Below are 16619 nucleotides of genomic sequence, written 5' to 3'. Positions count from 1 at the left end.
ATTTTATTTCCATAAAAGATTCTCTTTAAAACTGTGAAACTCTATTTTGCCATTGTGCTCTTCACAGTTGCCTACAAAGTCCCAAATCACAAAATCCATGGAATGGTCAAAAAACAGAGCAAATGAGGGTTAAAAATTCAGAAATTCACAAAAGCATGGAAAAACACAAGAACTCGCCAAAAGTATGTAGCACATTTAAAATGAACCGTAAGGAACTATGGGAGACCCTCCTGGTTTATAGGGTAGAAGGTAGATCCTGATGGTGTTTGGCAGGTGGTTGTGCCTCTTGGGAAACCACCCACAAAAGACATGGCTCATAACTAAGGCATAGTGCACAATGCATGTAATAACTAAATTAAACATTAACATAATGAAATGACACAAAATGAACAAAAAAGACATGAAACAATACTTTAATCTCCAGCCAGGTGAGGAACATTTTCAGAAACATGACATTATCATCAAGAACCAAGGTTCACAAGAGCAGTACACAGCAAACCATCTCCAACTGGCCATGTTTGGCCTCTGTTATAATTGTAAATCATTTGTTTTTTAAGTGCTGATGGAGGGTCATTGAAAAAAAGTGCAGATAGCCACCCAAGCCTATCGAGCTTAGATAATAAGAGCCATGATCTAATCAGAGTTAAAAAAAAAAATATATATATATATATATGTTTTTAAAAAGGCTGAAAGAATGAGGGAGTTTAACTAGTCATAGCAGGTCATTCTGATTCATGAAGAGATTACAAAAGCACAAGAAGAACTAGCCATTCACCAAACTCCACTTCATCAATTAAAAGCTCAAGAAATGTTCATTTTAATTATTTTATTTATCCTGTACTTTTTAAATGTGTTTGATTGAACATTAATAATTAAAAGATTTGTCACAGGGATTTAGTATTATTTTGCCTGTCTGCTTGTTACTTCACCATAAGCCTTCCCTTTTTATCTTCTTCTTTACAGCAGTTGATATGTCTGTTAAACACAGCATGGCAAATGCAAAGGAAAACTTGGTGAACACTGTGACTGGCATTCTGTCTGCCTACAGACTGGCAACTTCAAACCAGCATGCCAACTCTCTACTAATTCCCCGAGGGTTACAGCATTTGCCACTGTATACACTTTCACTCCTGAAACAGGTAATACTACTGCTACTACAGCCTTTTTGAAGTTTCCCAGAATTCCTTTTCATGACTCAATCTAGCTCCTGGTTGATAGAAATTAGTAGTAAACTGTAATTGTAAAAAAATGTTTATTAATTTTTGTGCTTTAAATGTTTGATCATTCTCTTAGTTAGAGAAACAGACACATAGAATAAGTAACCAAGTAGTATGGTAGATATCAGGGACCTTCAAAACTGAACTTGATGTTATTTTGAAGGAATTAAGTGGATAGGACTGGCAAGCTTTATTGGGCTGAATGGCCTTTTTTCATCAAAATCAAAATCTTTCTAATGTTCTAAAATGATTTATTGGAAATGCTTTGTTAAGCAAACATAAAATAAATTTTGATGTTAAATTCTTAGGCAAGTATTTTTGCTATAATGGCTTCGCTCGGTCACTTAACTATTATATAGTTTTAACAACTCTCAACTCTTGTCATTTAATGAATTATTTTTCTAGGAAAATATTACTTTTTCTTAAAGCTAGACACTGCCTGCTTATTTCAAGATGAGGGCCTAGCTCTGTTGCCGATACAGTGTTCTTAATTACTGTTGGGTGTGTGTGCACGTGTGTAACCTGAATTTTTCACTTTAGTGACAGGGTTTGAAGACTTAAAAAGCTGTGAGTTAGAAACTGAAAATAATATCAGTAATGCATTGAGCATAAGACTTAATGCTGAGGGGACTGAGAGGCATCTTGATGTTCATCTACAACCTTCTGACGGCAACAAATTTCAAAAAACCACCACACAAGCCTACTTTGCTTCTTGCACTTTGTGAAAAAGAAGTCTGCAGTGTGATGCTCCTGCTTCAAAGAAGTGTGCAGCCCTAGTACAGAAATAACAGACATGCAGATAATTGTTTTTTCAGTTGCTGGCCAGCCTCGTGCTGTCCAACAAACCTCATTATTGGAGGCAATACTACCAGACAGCCCGAGAGTCAGTGAATCACGAAGTGTGTGTGTATTCTTTCTTGTGACGAGTCCTTTTTATCTGAGAACCATTTGAAGTATTGCACTCTCATTTTAAGCAGTTTGTAGATTTTCTTTGGTAGTGAGTGCTTGCAAGTTTACTTAACATTACAATTATACTACTGTATTTTGTGACAGTGGGCTGATGGCATTCAAGACAGACAGAGCACCAGTATTATTTGATTGATTGTTTTGTGATGTGAACTGTGTGTGAAGTCGCTTGATTTGCTAATCATTAGCAAAAGAGTGACAGGTATTATTAGGTAAGTTGTCGATGTTAGTGAAGTCTGCACACGTAAAGGAAAACTCTGGTAGGGCCCCATCAGAATTTACAAGGCAAAAACACCACTGAATATACAACCCCAAATCAGAAAAAGTTGGGACGGTATGGAAAATGCAAATAAAAAAAAAAAAAACCCCAATGATTTTTAAATTTACTTTGACTTTTATTTCATTGCAGACAGTATGAACCCAAGATATTTTCTCTGGTCAACTTCGTTTCATTTGTTTAATATGAATCAAGTCCTGCAACACATTCCAAAAAGGTTGGGACAGTAAAGCATTCACCACTTTGTAAAGTTGCCATTAATTCTCACCACACTTAAAAGATGTTTTAGCATGGAGGATACCAAGCAATGAAGTGTTTCAGGTGTTATTTTGTCCCATTCTTCCTGCAAATGTGTCTTAAGGTGTACAACAGTATGGGGTCATCATTGTTGCTTTTTTCGTTTCAAAATTCTCAACACATTTGCTATTGGGGACAGGTAAGGACTCCAGCCAGGCCAGTTCAGTACCATCGTCTTCCACAGCAATGCCTTTGCAGTGTGCAGAATATGGTTTTTGCATTGTCTTGCTGAAAAAGATGTCATCTTGAAAGCACCACATGTTCCTGTAAAATCTCAATGTACTATTCAGCATTAATGTTGCCATCACAGAAGTATAAATTACCTTTTCCAAGGACACTCACATAACCCCATACCGTGACAGACCCTAGCTTTTGGACCTCTTGCTGCTGATAACAGTCTAGATGGTCTCTTTTGTCTTTGGGCCAGAGCACACAGCGTCCATTTCTACCAAAAAAGATCTGAAATACTGATTCATCTGACCACAATACACGTTCCCACTGTGTGATGGTCCATCCCAGATGCCTCCAAGCCCAGAGAAGTCTATGCTGCTTCTGGACAGTGTTAACATAAGGTTTCTTTTTTGCACAATAAAGTTGTAAGTGGTGTTTGTGAATGTAACTCTGTATTGTAGTGCTTGACAAAGGTTTGCCAAAGTAATCCCTTGTAAACCCATGTGGTTGGTTATATCAGCTATTGATGAGTGGCAGCTCTTGACACAGCATTGTCTGAGCAATTGGAGGTCACGGGTGTTCAGCTTAGGCTTGTACCCTTGCCTTTTACATGCTAAAATTCCTTCAGATTCCCTGAATCATTTAATGATATCATGCACTGTAGAGGGAGAAATATGCAAATCTCTTCTAATCTTTCTTTGAGGACCACTGTTTATAAACATTTCAATAATTTTCTCATGCATCTGTCCATCTTTGTTCCTCAAAGACTCATGATTGCAATCACCTGTTTGACCTCATTACTGGCCCTAATTTGCACTGTCCCAATTTTGTTGGAATGTGTTGCATGCCTGAAATTCAAGAATGGATGTATATTAACCAATGAAATGAAGTTGACCTAACAAAACATCGTGGGTTCATACTGTCTGCAAAAAAATAAAAGTCAAAGTAAATTTAACTATCAGTGCTTTTTGTTTTTGCATTTTCCATACCGTCTCAACTTTTTCTGATTTGGGGTTGTAATACCAAGAGTAACGGATGTGCTTTTTTTTTTATTACACATCCACAAACATGTAAAGAAGGGAGTTTCTCATGAAGTCTTGCATTAAAAATAAGGCTTCATCGTATAATAAGGAGGACGAGGGGGAGGTTGGGAGCATCTGCGGATACAGCATGTTACCACACCCACCACATGATGAGTACAAAATGACATTTTATTGTATAATACAAAGTGTACTTTGCCAAAGTAAAATGCAGTATACTGAGCGTGAACATAATTAACATTGTTGTTTCAGCTATTTTATCATACAGAACCTGACCAAAGTTGTGACGAGCGAATGTTTATAATGTACAGCCTAAAGACACTGCCATTAAGTTCTGCTCTGAAAGTGCTGAAGCCCGACCTCTACCGCATCGACCCATTCTTAAGTGAGGTGAGCCGGAGGATCTTGGCATTTTGATATAACAAATAAAAGTAGTTGTCTTTTGTAGTTCTTGTGAAACTGGCATATTTGCTTGCAGGATTCTTTTTTATGTTGTACATAAATATTATTACACAGTATGTTAGTGTTGCCTCATCAATTTATAGTGAGAAGAAAAAGATGTTTGTGTAAAATATTACAAATGTTAAAAAATAAGATTTATGCCATTTACATAATAACTTCAAACCCCTCCATTATAAAAATTCTGTATGTTTCACTTACTTTGATTTAAAGGCATTTCTGAGTTAATCACTATATAATCTTTAAGGCACCATTTGATTGATTTAAAGCAGTTCATATTTCTCAAGCTCTCAAACATCATTGCAACATGACAATTAATAAATGCTAAACACTGTGCAATCATTTTGAAGCAAATAATTAGGTTAGTGCACAAACATTAAATAATTATTATGGAGATATACAGAAATTAAAGAACATGTACATGGATTATGATGAATAGCAGTGTGCTAAAAGAGTACAATACACCTGGTTTATTGGTGTATTTTTCTTTACAATTTGAAGTAATTCACAGGATTTATCTAACAAGAGCAGTTTAAATCCTCTCTTTGCTAAAGTGCACTGCTGCCTCATAGTTCCAGGAGACTGGGTTTGAGCCTCTGGCCAGTCCGTGCCTGTGTGAAATTTGTACATCCTCCATTTTTGTGTGAGTTTTCCTCTACGCTCTCTGTAGACAATTGGTGACTCCAAATTAGCCCAATATAAGAGACGGTGCCCACAGTGGACCACCGTCCCATTCTTACTCAAATTTCACGTTGTACCTGACGTTGTTAGAATTGGTGGAGAAAAGTGTATGAATGTTTTGATCCATTATGACATCAAACATTGATAAACAACTTACCCCCACATTCAGATATCTCTATCAATAATATATATATATTTTAATTTAATGCTCTTTATATTTCTAAATATGTTCAGAACCCTGAGACACTACCCTATTCAAAAGCTATCATCAAATACATGGGAGGGCAAAAGTAGGTTTACAGTTGTTTCATATGGAAAATGACATGCAGGTTATTATTGCTACACTCAAGCACACTTTAATAATACAAAGAAGAATGCAAATAATATAAATAAATGATAGAGTAATAAATAAATAAATACAAGAATAAGCTGTGTTTCACATACTCACAACTTTAAAACTACTTTTGCCCAGTCCTGTTTAATTTAATGCAGTGAAAAATATGCAGTTGCATGCATAAAATCTTAAATACACAACTATATCAAATGCTTAGTAGCAAATCAAAGGGGTTGGGCAAAAAATAATATAAACCATAGAAAAGTTCAGACTCTGTGGATGCTCAGCTCCTTACCCATTTCCTAATGTCGTGTAAGTCAGTTTGCTGTAAACCTTTCCCTAGGTAGTTAAACATCAGACACAGTGTGCGAGCTGAGGTGCTAGTGATATGTGAAACAATGGAGCAAATCCCACTCTTTGACAAACACTATAATTATGTCTTCAAGTTGCCTCAGCAGCACATAGAGGTATAGGAGGCTGTCTCCAGCAGATATAAAAAGCTTTAAAGTAACCTATGACACAGCCCTGAATAAGGGCGTATATTCCAATATCGTTCCACCAAAATACATCCACTGCCTTTTTTTTTATGAAGATTTAAGTCTTCGTTGCAGTTTGCACTTATAGAAAAATGATATTTAGTTCCAAGTGGCTCTCAGCATGAAATATAAAAATGAAGTAATAGAGAGAACAGAACATTACTAATGACATTTAACTAAAATCAGTGGTAAAAAGGAATGTATGCAACCATTGAATTCCACTTTCTCTCAAATCTTTTTATAAGCTTCAGCTGGTCCAGAATTCAGCTGCCCGCCGTCATCATTACTAGAACCCCCTCTATTCACCATATCACTCCCGTTTTGCAGTAGCTTTACTGGCTTCCAGTTAAGTTCCGAATTCAATTCAAAATTCCTCCGTTAACTTTTAAGGCTATCCACAACCTTGCCCCTCCATATCTGTCTGACCTCCTCCATGTTGCCATTCCCTCCCGCACCCTTAGATCCTCTTCCTCCATCCACTTGACTGTCCGCTTCGCCCGTCTTACCACCATGGGGAGCACAGCATTCAGTTGCTCTGGAACTCATTACCATCTGAGCTTGGAAATTTTGATTCATTCTCACTTTTCACATCTAAACTTAAAACTCATTTGCTTAGGACTGCTTTTTCTCTTTGACTACAATTGCTGTGTCTGATTTTAAATTTTGTATTTTAGTTTTGTTTATAATGTGTGTTTTATCTATTGTTCGGTGTCCTTCAGTGTTTAGAAAGGCACCTACAAATAAATAAAATGTATTATTATTATTATTATCATCATAATCAACAGTGCTGCCTTGTAGTCCTCAGTATTACAAAGGGAGTTAGCGAGTTATGTGAGCTCAGGGCTCTGCTGTTTCACATTACATTGTAATTCCATGTTAAAAGGCAGAAAGTGAGAAACAGGAAGCCTATTTTAAATCAGAGTTTAAGTGCAGATTTGTCTCATAATGTGAACTTTGGCACACAGAAGTCAGTATAACCGTCTACCACCTTGCTACATCTCATCTTTTTCAGGACTTTGTGTCACCAGCTGAGAACCAGTTACCATTCGTGCGGCTTCATCTGTCAGCAACAAGTTTTTGTGAACAAGGTGTCTTTTTCATGAACTGTGGCAGTGTAAGTAGTACCCTACTGTATGTAGAATTGATGGTATAACTCCAAAATGTGCATAGGTCTTGGTAACCAAATTTAATTTTGCCATTATTTGAAATGTCCAATGTTCATAATGTATGTAGTGGCCTGTTTCAGTCCTGTACTCATTATTTCTGAGATACAGCGTGATCCTCATGCTCCTGTACTGGACAAAGTTGTTTTAGAAAATGGACAGATGAGCATTCAGATGATGGAAATCATTCCTTTTATTATTGTGTTTTAATTTTAGGTTTTCTACATTTGGGTTGGACGACTTAGCAAACTCAGCTTTCTGAAGAATACTTCAGGAGCCTCTAATGTTGCATCTTTTCCTCTTGTGAGTTGTTTTCTTTTAAATGTAAGACGAATGCTCAGATGTTTGTAGAAGCAGTGGTAAACCAGTACCAGCGGCATGTTTAAATACATGTGTATGCTTATAAACATAAAATCTAAATCAGTGTAATGTAGTTTTGAATTGTGAATTGACTGAATGGGTGTTAATATTGGAACAGCATTACTGTTTTGTAATAACCAGAATGAGGGACACAATCATGCCACACCACCAGTTCCAAAAGAGAATTATAAAATATAGCTGGAACAGTTAACACGTAGAGTGGTACACTACATTAATCACTTTTTAGAAGTGGAGGCATCAGGCCTACTTTCCGCAAGCACCATTTCCTCCTCTGACTCCAGTTATCTCTGCCTCACCCTGTACTGCAGCTTCATCCTCCAGAGAATTGTTGCTTTATCTATGGGCTGCAGTTTGTTGCGCAGCGCTTTGAGATCCTTGCTGGTTTTATTTTCTGTGTCAAAGAGCATTTCAAAGTGTAAAGGTCATTCAGGAATGCTTCCTACTGCAGGCTCATGAGACTCATTAGACCAGGCAACATTTTTCCAGTCTTCTGTTGTCTAATTTTGATGACCCCATGCAAACTGTAGCCTAAGTTGTCTCTTCTTAGCTGACAGGAATGGCACACAGTGTGTTCTCCTGCTGCTGTAGCCCACCTGCTTCAAGGTTTGATGTGCTGTGTGTTCAGAGATGCTCTTCTGCATACTTCAGTTATAACAAGTTTTTATTTGAGTTACTGTTGCCTGTTGCCTTTCTAACAGCTTGAACCACTCTGGCCATTTGTCTCTGACCTCTGGCATCAACTAGGCTTTTTTGCCCAGAGAAGTGTCATCCATTGGATATTTTCTCTTTTTCAGACCATTCTCTATAAACCCTAGAGATGGCTGTGAATAGAAATCCCAGTAGATCAGCAGTTTCTAAAATCCTTAGACCAGCCCATTTGGCACCGACAACCATACCACGTTCAAAGTCACTTAAATGACCTTTTTTCAACATTCTGAGGCTCATTTTGAACTTTAACAGGTTGTCCTGACCATGTCTACTGGCTTAAATGCATTGAGTTGCTGCCATGTGATTGGGGGATTAGATATTTGCATTAACAAGCAGATGAACAGGAGTAAATAATAAAGTAGCCAGTGAGTGTCTAATCAGTGTGATAGCCATTATTACAAGTACAGTAAAGCTATGTTAAAATAAATTTTTTTGCAACACAACATACTATGCTGAACAGAAAGACTCCATGCAATATGAACATACATATCCACATATTATACGTTCATCCCAAAATCTGGAAGGAAAAGGAAACCTAGGTAGATAAATATAGAATTAAGAACCAAATAACTTCAATGTTAACTATAGGGCTTAAGAGTATAGATGAACATCAGACAAAAAAAAATAGAGAAGATTAACATTGAAAATCTAGAAGTCAATATTAAAGGAATCTTCCATGCTTTTAGCAGTACATGATTGGTCAAAGAACACTTGAAGAGCATGAGGAACAGTATGGTCCAATTAAAAAAGGAAATACCAAATGCCACTTACTCACTTATGTCTACATTTTTAATCTGTGAAATCATTGATAACATCTCGGTAGCTCCAGAATATATTATTGAAATCCTGAATGATTTGAAGTTTATAGAGAATGAGGCACTATATAGATGATAGGATAACATTAAGTCAAAGTGTTCAAGGAAGTTATTGATTATATATAAAGCCATAGCATATTGATTTTAGGAAACAATTGAATAGTGGGGATATTCCTAAAGACTGGAAGGTAAAAACACCGTCCTGTTACTTAAAAAGCTGATCAGCTTATCTAAAATATAAAGCAGAGTCGATGTGTGTGTGTGTGTGTATGTATGTATGTGTATATGTATGTATGTTTGTTTGTCCGCCATACAAATCTACACCGGGCGTCCGATTGCCACCAAACTGCGGTTGGGGCTCCTTTGTGACCAGGATGAAGTCATGGGGTATGTTTCGTTGGGAAAAATGTTCATGGTGAAACGCAGGGCACCTTTTCACACACATTGTAACAGAAGGTCACAGCGGCGCCATCTAGAGGCACGTTTGGTTCCTCTGCGTCGCTCTTTACCCATGTTTCTTTAAATTGCCAAGAGATGGTGCAAGTGTCCAAGTATAAGAAGGCCGACTGCTTTGATTGGGTGAAGGCAAACTGCCGTATGGACGACCCAGTGCACATGACCGGCTGACACACCCACATTTCCGCACGTCACACTCCCACACGCACTGATAGTGCTGTACTTCATTCACCAACGTCCGTTATATGGAAGCACGTTTCAACAGAGACTCGCCTTAAAAACAGCATCCTTCCCCTACCATTTTCCCCAAACGCAGCACCAGTTGTATGTCACTTCTCTCTGTATTTACCATCGCCAGCGTCCATTAGATTGCATCACGGGTCAACATAGACACTCCTTAGAAACAGACCACCCCTCCCCGCCAATTTTCCCAGTACAGTTTCAGTGCTACTCTTTCTCACTGGTTTTCCATATTTGTGGTGCTATTTGCTCACTTTCCGGCTCACAGTACGATTTCAGTGTTGCTCTTTCTGACTGACTGGTGCTATTTGTTTGCTTTCCGACGTATTGTAAATAAGGTAAATTCATCTCACTGTGATACTTATTCTGTACGTAATACCATGTAACACATTATAATTGTCCTGCTTTTCGCTAATATACCCATGCCACTGAAAAAAAGATGTAGAATTGGAAGGTCCACTTCAGATGCCAAAAGAAACTCTATTTCAAGGGCGTCTGAAACGCCACAGCAGACAGAATCCTGAGTGGAGCAACTTACAATAAAATGTGAATCACAAAACTGTTTGTTCTATTTCTGTGTGCTGTTTCTTTCATTTGGGAAATTCACCAGTTATACATTCCCGGGCAACGCCGGGTACTCCTGCTAGTACCTAATAAATATAGTGTAGTTAATTTAACATGTAGTGTGTCAGAAAAATAATAAAATCAGTTATTAACATTAAACAAGATATAGCAAGTAGCAGTTACTGCAAATTTAAATTCTCTTGGGCATGAGGATTTCCATATATTGAATAGTAAGTCCTAACAGACATTTTCATGAAATCTGGTGTCAGCGATTTTGAGATATTACTACAAGGATATCCAAACATAGCCAAGGCCAAGACACGGTAAGGCAAGAAATCGATCATCAAGTTAAACTCAAAATCATAATCAAAACATGGAGTCAAAAATCTGATATATCTCTTTGTTGCTACAGCGTTCAGACACACTTTAATGTGAATGGCCATCTTTTATAGAACAGTCACCATGACATGACAACCACATGGCTTAATCCCAACAAAAAGTTCTAAACTGGCAGCAACCAAGAAAAATGTAATTACAGTGCTAATTTTATTTAAATGTTATATTTTTTGCATTTGGCAAAAACAGTCATTGACTAATCAGATTACTATCTACAAGCAGAGCTTGTTGAGATTGTTTGTGGGCTGCTTTAAAGATGCAGTCCAAACCTACCTTTTAAAATTAGTGTTTGATACATGGGATGGACAGTTCTGAAGATTGTCCAGTAGTTCTTTGAGCAAAAGAACATAAGAAATTTGACAAAAAAGAGGAGACCATTCAGTCCATTAAGCCCCTTTATTTAGCTAATAGCTAAGCTGTCCCAGTATCTCATTCATATTCTTCTTAAAGGTTGAGAAGGTTTCTGCTTCAACTCCATGTTGTTTCTTCTAGTTTTAGAATTAGTGGTTGATGCGGACTGATTCAAATGCTTTTTGAAAGTAGAGGTAAATTATGTTGTATGCTTTGTTTCTGTCAACTATTCAGGTTGCTTATTCAAAAATGATAATAGATTGATTTGGCCGGACCTTCCTCTCAAACTCATGCTGGCTGCTATTTAGAATATTATTTTCATTGAGGGTAATTTTCTAATTTGTTTCTTATAGTTTCCATAATTTTGCATGGCATAGAAGTAAGACGAATTGGTCTGTAATTACTAGGATTCCATTTGTCTTCCTTCTTGAAGACTGGAATCACATTTGCAACTTTTCAGTCTTCAGGTGCTTCTCCTTTCTCAATAGAAATGGTAAGATCCCATCAGGTCCAGGGGTTTTATTAGTCTTGAACTGATTGAGGGCTTGAAGCATGTATGACACTAATGTTTCTGTTGCCTCCTCAGGTTCTGCTCTCCCTTCTGTTTTAGCAGAGTATGTTAGAGTTTATGTCATTAGTATAAATTAGTAACAGCCCCAATGGACTTGCTCCATTCTATTCTTATCCATAATCTTTCTATCCGGCCTATTAACCAATTGGAAGTCTAGTTTTGCACATTACCTGTAATGCCAATAGTTTCTAGTTCCAAACTTAATCTTGAGTGTGAGGGACTGTGTTTTTGGTAGTCTAAACAAATGATTTCATATGCCTCACGTTTGTAAACTATTCTAGTAGCCTGGAACGTCTCAACAGGTTGGTTTGACAGGACCTTCTCATGACTTTTTCCAGACTTTAGTTTATAATTTTCATATAATAGTTTCAATTATTTCTAAATACAGTATAGCTTTCATAATTTTAGAACATTGGAGGATTTAGACTAGAATGGGTCTTTCAGCCCAGCAAAGCTCAGTCTTGTAACCAAACAATTTTTTTCTTTTGTAGTATATAAATATGATTTATAAATGCAAATTTTTTCTCATTATGTATGGTGACAAAAGCTGCTATACCAGCACTCAACCTGGCACAGACAAACACAGGAGGCACACTGATAAAACAAAAATGTATTAGTTTTCTTTTCTTCACCTTTGGCCAAAGCTTTCCCCCACCCACAGGCACAACACATTTCCAATAAGCACAGTACCACACAATTCTTCTTCTCTTCTTTTCACCACTCCTCTCCGGCAAGCTTCATCCACTACCACCCAACTCTGGCTCTCGGAGTGGTGGCTGCCAGCTCCTTTTATAGCCCACCCAGAAATGTTCCAGGTGTGTGACGACCTATTTCTGGCTTCACTTCCGGGCGTGGCAGAAGAGCCGCCCACATGGGCTCAGGAACAACTGCAGCGCCCCCCGCCAGCATCACCGGATCCCAACAGGGTTGTAGAGAACGTCATCTCCCATGGAGCACTGCAGGAATTCGAGGCACCACTGCCACCCAGAGGGGCTGCCATATAGTGTCAGTCCATACTTGTTCCCCTGGACCATATATAGAAGAGGCATCTTGGCCGGGCAAGGGCCCCAGCTGTCTGCCACAGTATATACATACACTGCAGGTGGTAGTAAGTAAATATCATGCATCAAAATACAATGAAAAGTGAGCATAACTGAATAGGTGGAGTGGAAACAGGTGTAAAGAATACACTTTATTGCAGTCATTTTGCCATTTTATGACACACCTGGTTGCAGCACACTGAAGCTTCACGGGACCACATTCACCGGGCATATCATGGCAGTTTGGTCTTGCAGTGCCATATGCATCAGTTTCACTGTCTGTATCAACATCAGGTGACCAATTCACATTGTCATCAGTGTCGCTTGAGTCAACTATTGGGTCAGTTTGTTCAGATTCTAGTTTACATGCCATTGTGTTTTGGTTGAGGACTTCATCATACTCGTGTATATTAATGTGATACCATAAATTGGCAAAATGCATGGAAATATATAATTTGTTTGCAGCATAATGTTATTTTGTGCACTAGTTGGCAGTAAAATGCTGTCCTGCACATGATTCAGGCTTAGTGATGTAAAATGGATTATAACCGCTAACCCTGCCAGACATTGGGGTTAACTGTATTCACATAGAATTCCAAATCCAAGAAAGGCTTGCAGTTAATGCCAGGGAGGTTAACATTAAAGCAAGGAAGAACTTCTTCACACAGAGAATAGTAGGAATCGGATACTAATTTCCAGGTCCTATTACTAAAGCCAAAATCTTAACAACGTTTAAAAAATTATGTTGATGAGACAGCTTAGTTATTTGATAAAAAAATAGTTTCATCTACAGGTAATACTGGATATCATAAGAAAATGTACCATGTCTCTGTGAGCAAGACTTGAGCAATGTCGTAGTATATTTTTACACACTTAACTTAGTTTGGAGATGTATTTTAACATAGCATTCTACAAAAACAGACAAATTAACAACATTAATTACCATTGTAATGAATATTGGTATTTGTGTTCACTTAATGATGGTTCATTCATAATTTATTTTTTAAATTGGCAGGAGGAGGACCAGCTTTAGAAACCTAAACGTGCACCCCAGGCGCCAGAGTCCTGTTCCACTTAAATGATATCTTCACTGCAGTTGCAATATGCAAGCTTTAGCTCTGTATAATCAAATTAAAAATAAATAAAAGCTGACCTGCTTCCCTTCAGTTGTGGATTTTGGAGATGATCCCTACCTTTGGAACCAAGAGCCCCTGTTGGCTTTACTGTAGACCACCTTTCCCTTGTTGGATAATATATCACAATGAAAGACAGTTTCTTATGGTGCCATTCCTTTTACTGGTCTGATGACCAACACAACTTCCATGCTCTGTGCACCATTCATTCTCTCAAGACTCAAAAATCGCCTATCAGACAATAGGGCCACATTTACCTTTTAACATAGCATCTTTGTTTCACTGCAGCAAAAACAAAAATAAATATTTTAACTAATATGGTTTCAGTAACACAAAAATAATTTCCTTTCAATGGCAGACTGACATTTGCCTAAGCTCCTTTATGGGCTTTTTATTTAATTATCCCTTGTTTGTTCTGTACTTAACTGTGTCCCAAATTGAACATGTTGCATTAGATCAATTGATGTGTCATCAGCTAACCATTAGACAGCCATAAACCGTATGGATACTTTGTGGTTTCCAGGAGGATTTTGTGAATCCTGTATCAAAATCCCAGAATGCATCAGGCATCTGTTTTGCATTACATTTTATAACAAAAAAATGTTGATTTTGGTAGGCTTTTGATGTTTTCTCTTTAACGCTTCCTATTTCAGAGTAAGCACTCAGAGGTGAATAGTGTGGCTTCTAAAGTACTTTTCAAGTTTGTGGAATCTCTTCGCACTGGGAAATCTGTGTTTCCAGTCTGCTACATCATAAGGTATGGTCAACCGTACTCAAAGGAGTAATACAACAAATGGTAAAAGTACTGTATCATGGAATGGAGCTCCCCCTCCCACATAAAAAAAGAAAATGTGTTTTTGATTTTTTCAGGAGTGACCGTTCAAGCAGTTCTGCCTTTGATCATCATCTTGTGGAAGACCGGAGTGAATCCTCCCTCTCTTATGTTGAATGGCTACAGCTACTGTACCAAAAAGTCTATAAATAAATCTGTCTTCACAGCAAATGTAACAGAAGGTGTCATACAGAATACTGGCTGTCAACTGTTTTGTCTGGAAAAGTAATTTTGAAACATTATCTATTCCTAACTCTTATTTACTGTTGGTGTGTATTTGTATTGTGTTATTATTGGCTACACTTTAGTTTAGGTACTACATCTATTTGTCATTTACTCTTATGTAACAAGACCTTAACAAACACTTCTTTGGGTCTTCATAATACTTATAAAACATCAGTAAAGTGTTAATTCATCTCTGCAATGTGACCTGCTAACAGAATGTCACTCTGGAGTGGTCTGAGGCGGCGTAGCGGAGACACAGTTTACTTGGTATGAGATATTTAGTGTAAGGCCTGTGAATCTTTCATATTAACAAGTCATTCTACCTTCATGTCAATATGCCACACAGCACAGAGATGAATAACCAACCTCCTGATGTTTTACGAAGACAGTGAAGTTTTGTGTGTTATGAAGAACAAAAGGAGCTTTTGTTAAGGTCTGGTTACATAAGAGTAAATGAGTAAGAGTTGCATTTTTGCAGTACATAAACTAAAGTGTTACCTGTATTTTCACGTGTGATGAATCTGAATGGGGTCATCAAAAGACTGAAACAGTTTGTCAATAAACAGACCATAACTCTTTTACTGTTGTATTAAACCACGTGTAGGAATTTGAGTGAAAGTCACAAGACCCAACATCTAACAGGAATAGCTAAGAAAAGGTTTGATAAAAACTAAAAATAGGTTGACACCACTTACAAAGCACTGCCAAATTTTATTCTGAGAATGTGTGAGATGGCCGAGTGACATACTGTAACGTTTGGTTTTTTCCTTTTTTTTCCGCCGCCCCAGAATGTTTCCTTCATCTTAGAGTTAATGCAGCAGTTTTATAGAATGTGCAGGTGAGGTCTAATTAATTTCAATTGTAGGAGATCATTAACAGGCCAGGCATATGTACTGAAGAGTGTCAAATTCAGGTGGTCTTTCTGACTTTAACTTTGAAATTCATTTTGTTTAGATATTAGATTTTTTGTTACATTTAATAATATCACTCACCTCTTAAGTGTCAAGTTGTTTGTTTCAGATGCTTTTGCCCTTGCCTTGTGCGATTGGTAGTTTGTTACATCATGGACACCATTTTATTTAAGGAGGAGTCTCTCATTTAAACTTTAAAAGAAAAGGTACAATTATTCATTCTTTAAAAAAAAAATCAAAGAATTTACATTTTTACAACCAAAAATCAGAAAATGTTGGGACAGCATGGAAAATACAATAAAAAAAAAAAAAAACACCACACAAACATAGTGATTCTTAAATTTCATTGCAGACAGCATGAACTTAGGATATTACATGTTGTGTCTGGTCAACACATTCAGGATGGGAGCAGATTAGGGCCAGTAATGAGGTGAAATAATTTGAGAAATAAACACAAAAGACCTGTGTATGTGTGGACAGAGCAGTCCGCTCTGCTGACTCTCAGCCACAGCCACGGGAGTTAGTGTGAATTCTATGGTAAATTTTCACTTGCCCTTGCTCTTGAATGCTTTTAAGTAACAAGCTGCTATATAGGAGAGTAGGGTTATGAATTTGAGAGAGAATAAAAATGAAAGGATTAAGGATCAAAACAGACAAATGGTGCCATAAACTCCTGCATACATACATACACACTGAGAAAATTTAAACTGGCCAGCGTGTCTGCTGGTACATGTGGAGGAAACTAGAGTCCTTAAATAAATCCCACAATAACAAGTGTCACACAGAAGGCTGTATGGACTGAAATAGAACTTGGGCCAAAGTACAGTGAGATGAAAATGCTTAATACTTCAAGGA

General features: G+C 37.5%; 1 protein-coding gene across 2 annotated transcripts in view; it reads left to right on the top strand.

Annotated features, from left to right (window-relative positions):
• Positions 1–14999, top strand: part of LOC120516270 (protein transport protein Sec24A-like) — a 71329-nt gene extending 56330 nt beyond the window's left edge. For both annotated transcript variants that reach the window (XM_039737834.1, XM_039737825.1), the window contains exons 16-21: positions 964–1139; positions 4221–4358; positions 6991–7092; positions 7358–7444; positions 14450–14553; positions 14667–14999. In XM_039737834.1, the coding sequence (XP_039593768.1) occupies positions 964–1139; positions 4221–4358; positions 6991–7092; positions 7358–7444; positions 14450–14553; positions 14667–14781 (722 nt within the window). In that variant the 3' untranslated portion in view covers positions 14782–14999. The remainder of the gene's footprint in view (positions 1–963; positions 1140–4220; positions 4359–6990; positions 7093–7357; positions 7445–14449; positions 14554–14666) is intronic.
• The last annotated feature ends 1620 nt before the right edge of the window (positions 15000–16619 follow it).

Source organism: Polypterus senegalus, chromosome 1 (assembly GCF_016835505.1).
Source record: "Polypterus senegalus isolate Bchr_013 chromosome 1, ASM1683550v1, whole genome shotgun sequence".
NCBI lineage: Eukaryota > Metazoa > Chordata > Cladistia > Polypteriformes > Polypteridae > Polypterus > Polypterus senegalus.
This window is presented reverse-complemented; position numbering and strand designations above follow the sequence as displayed.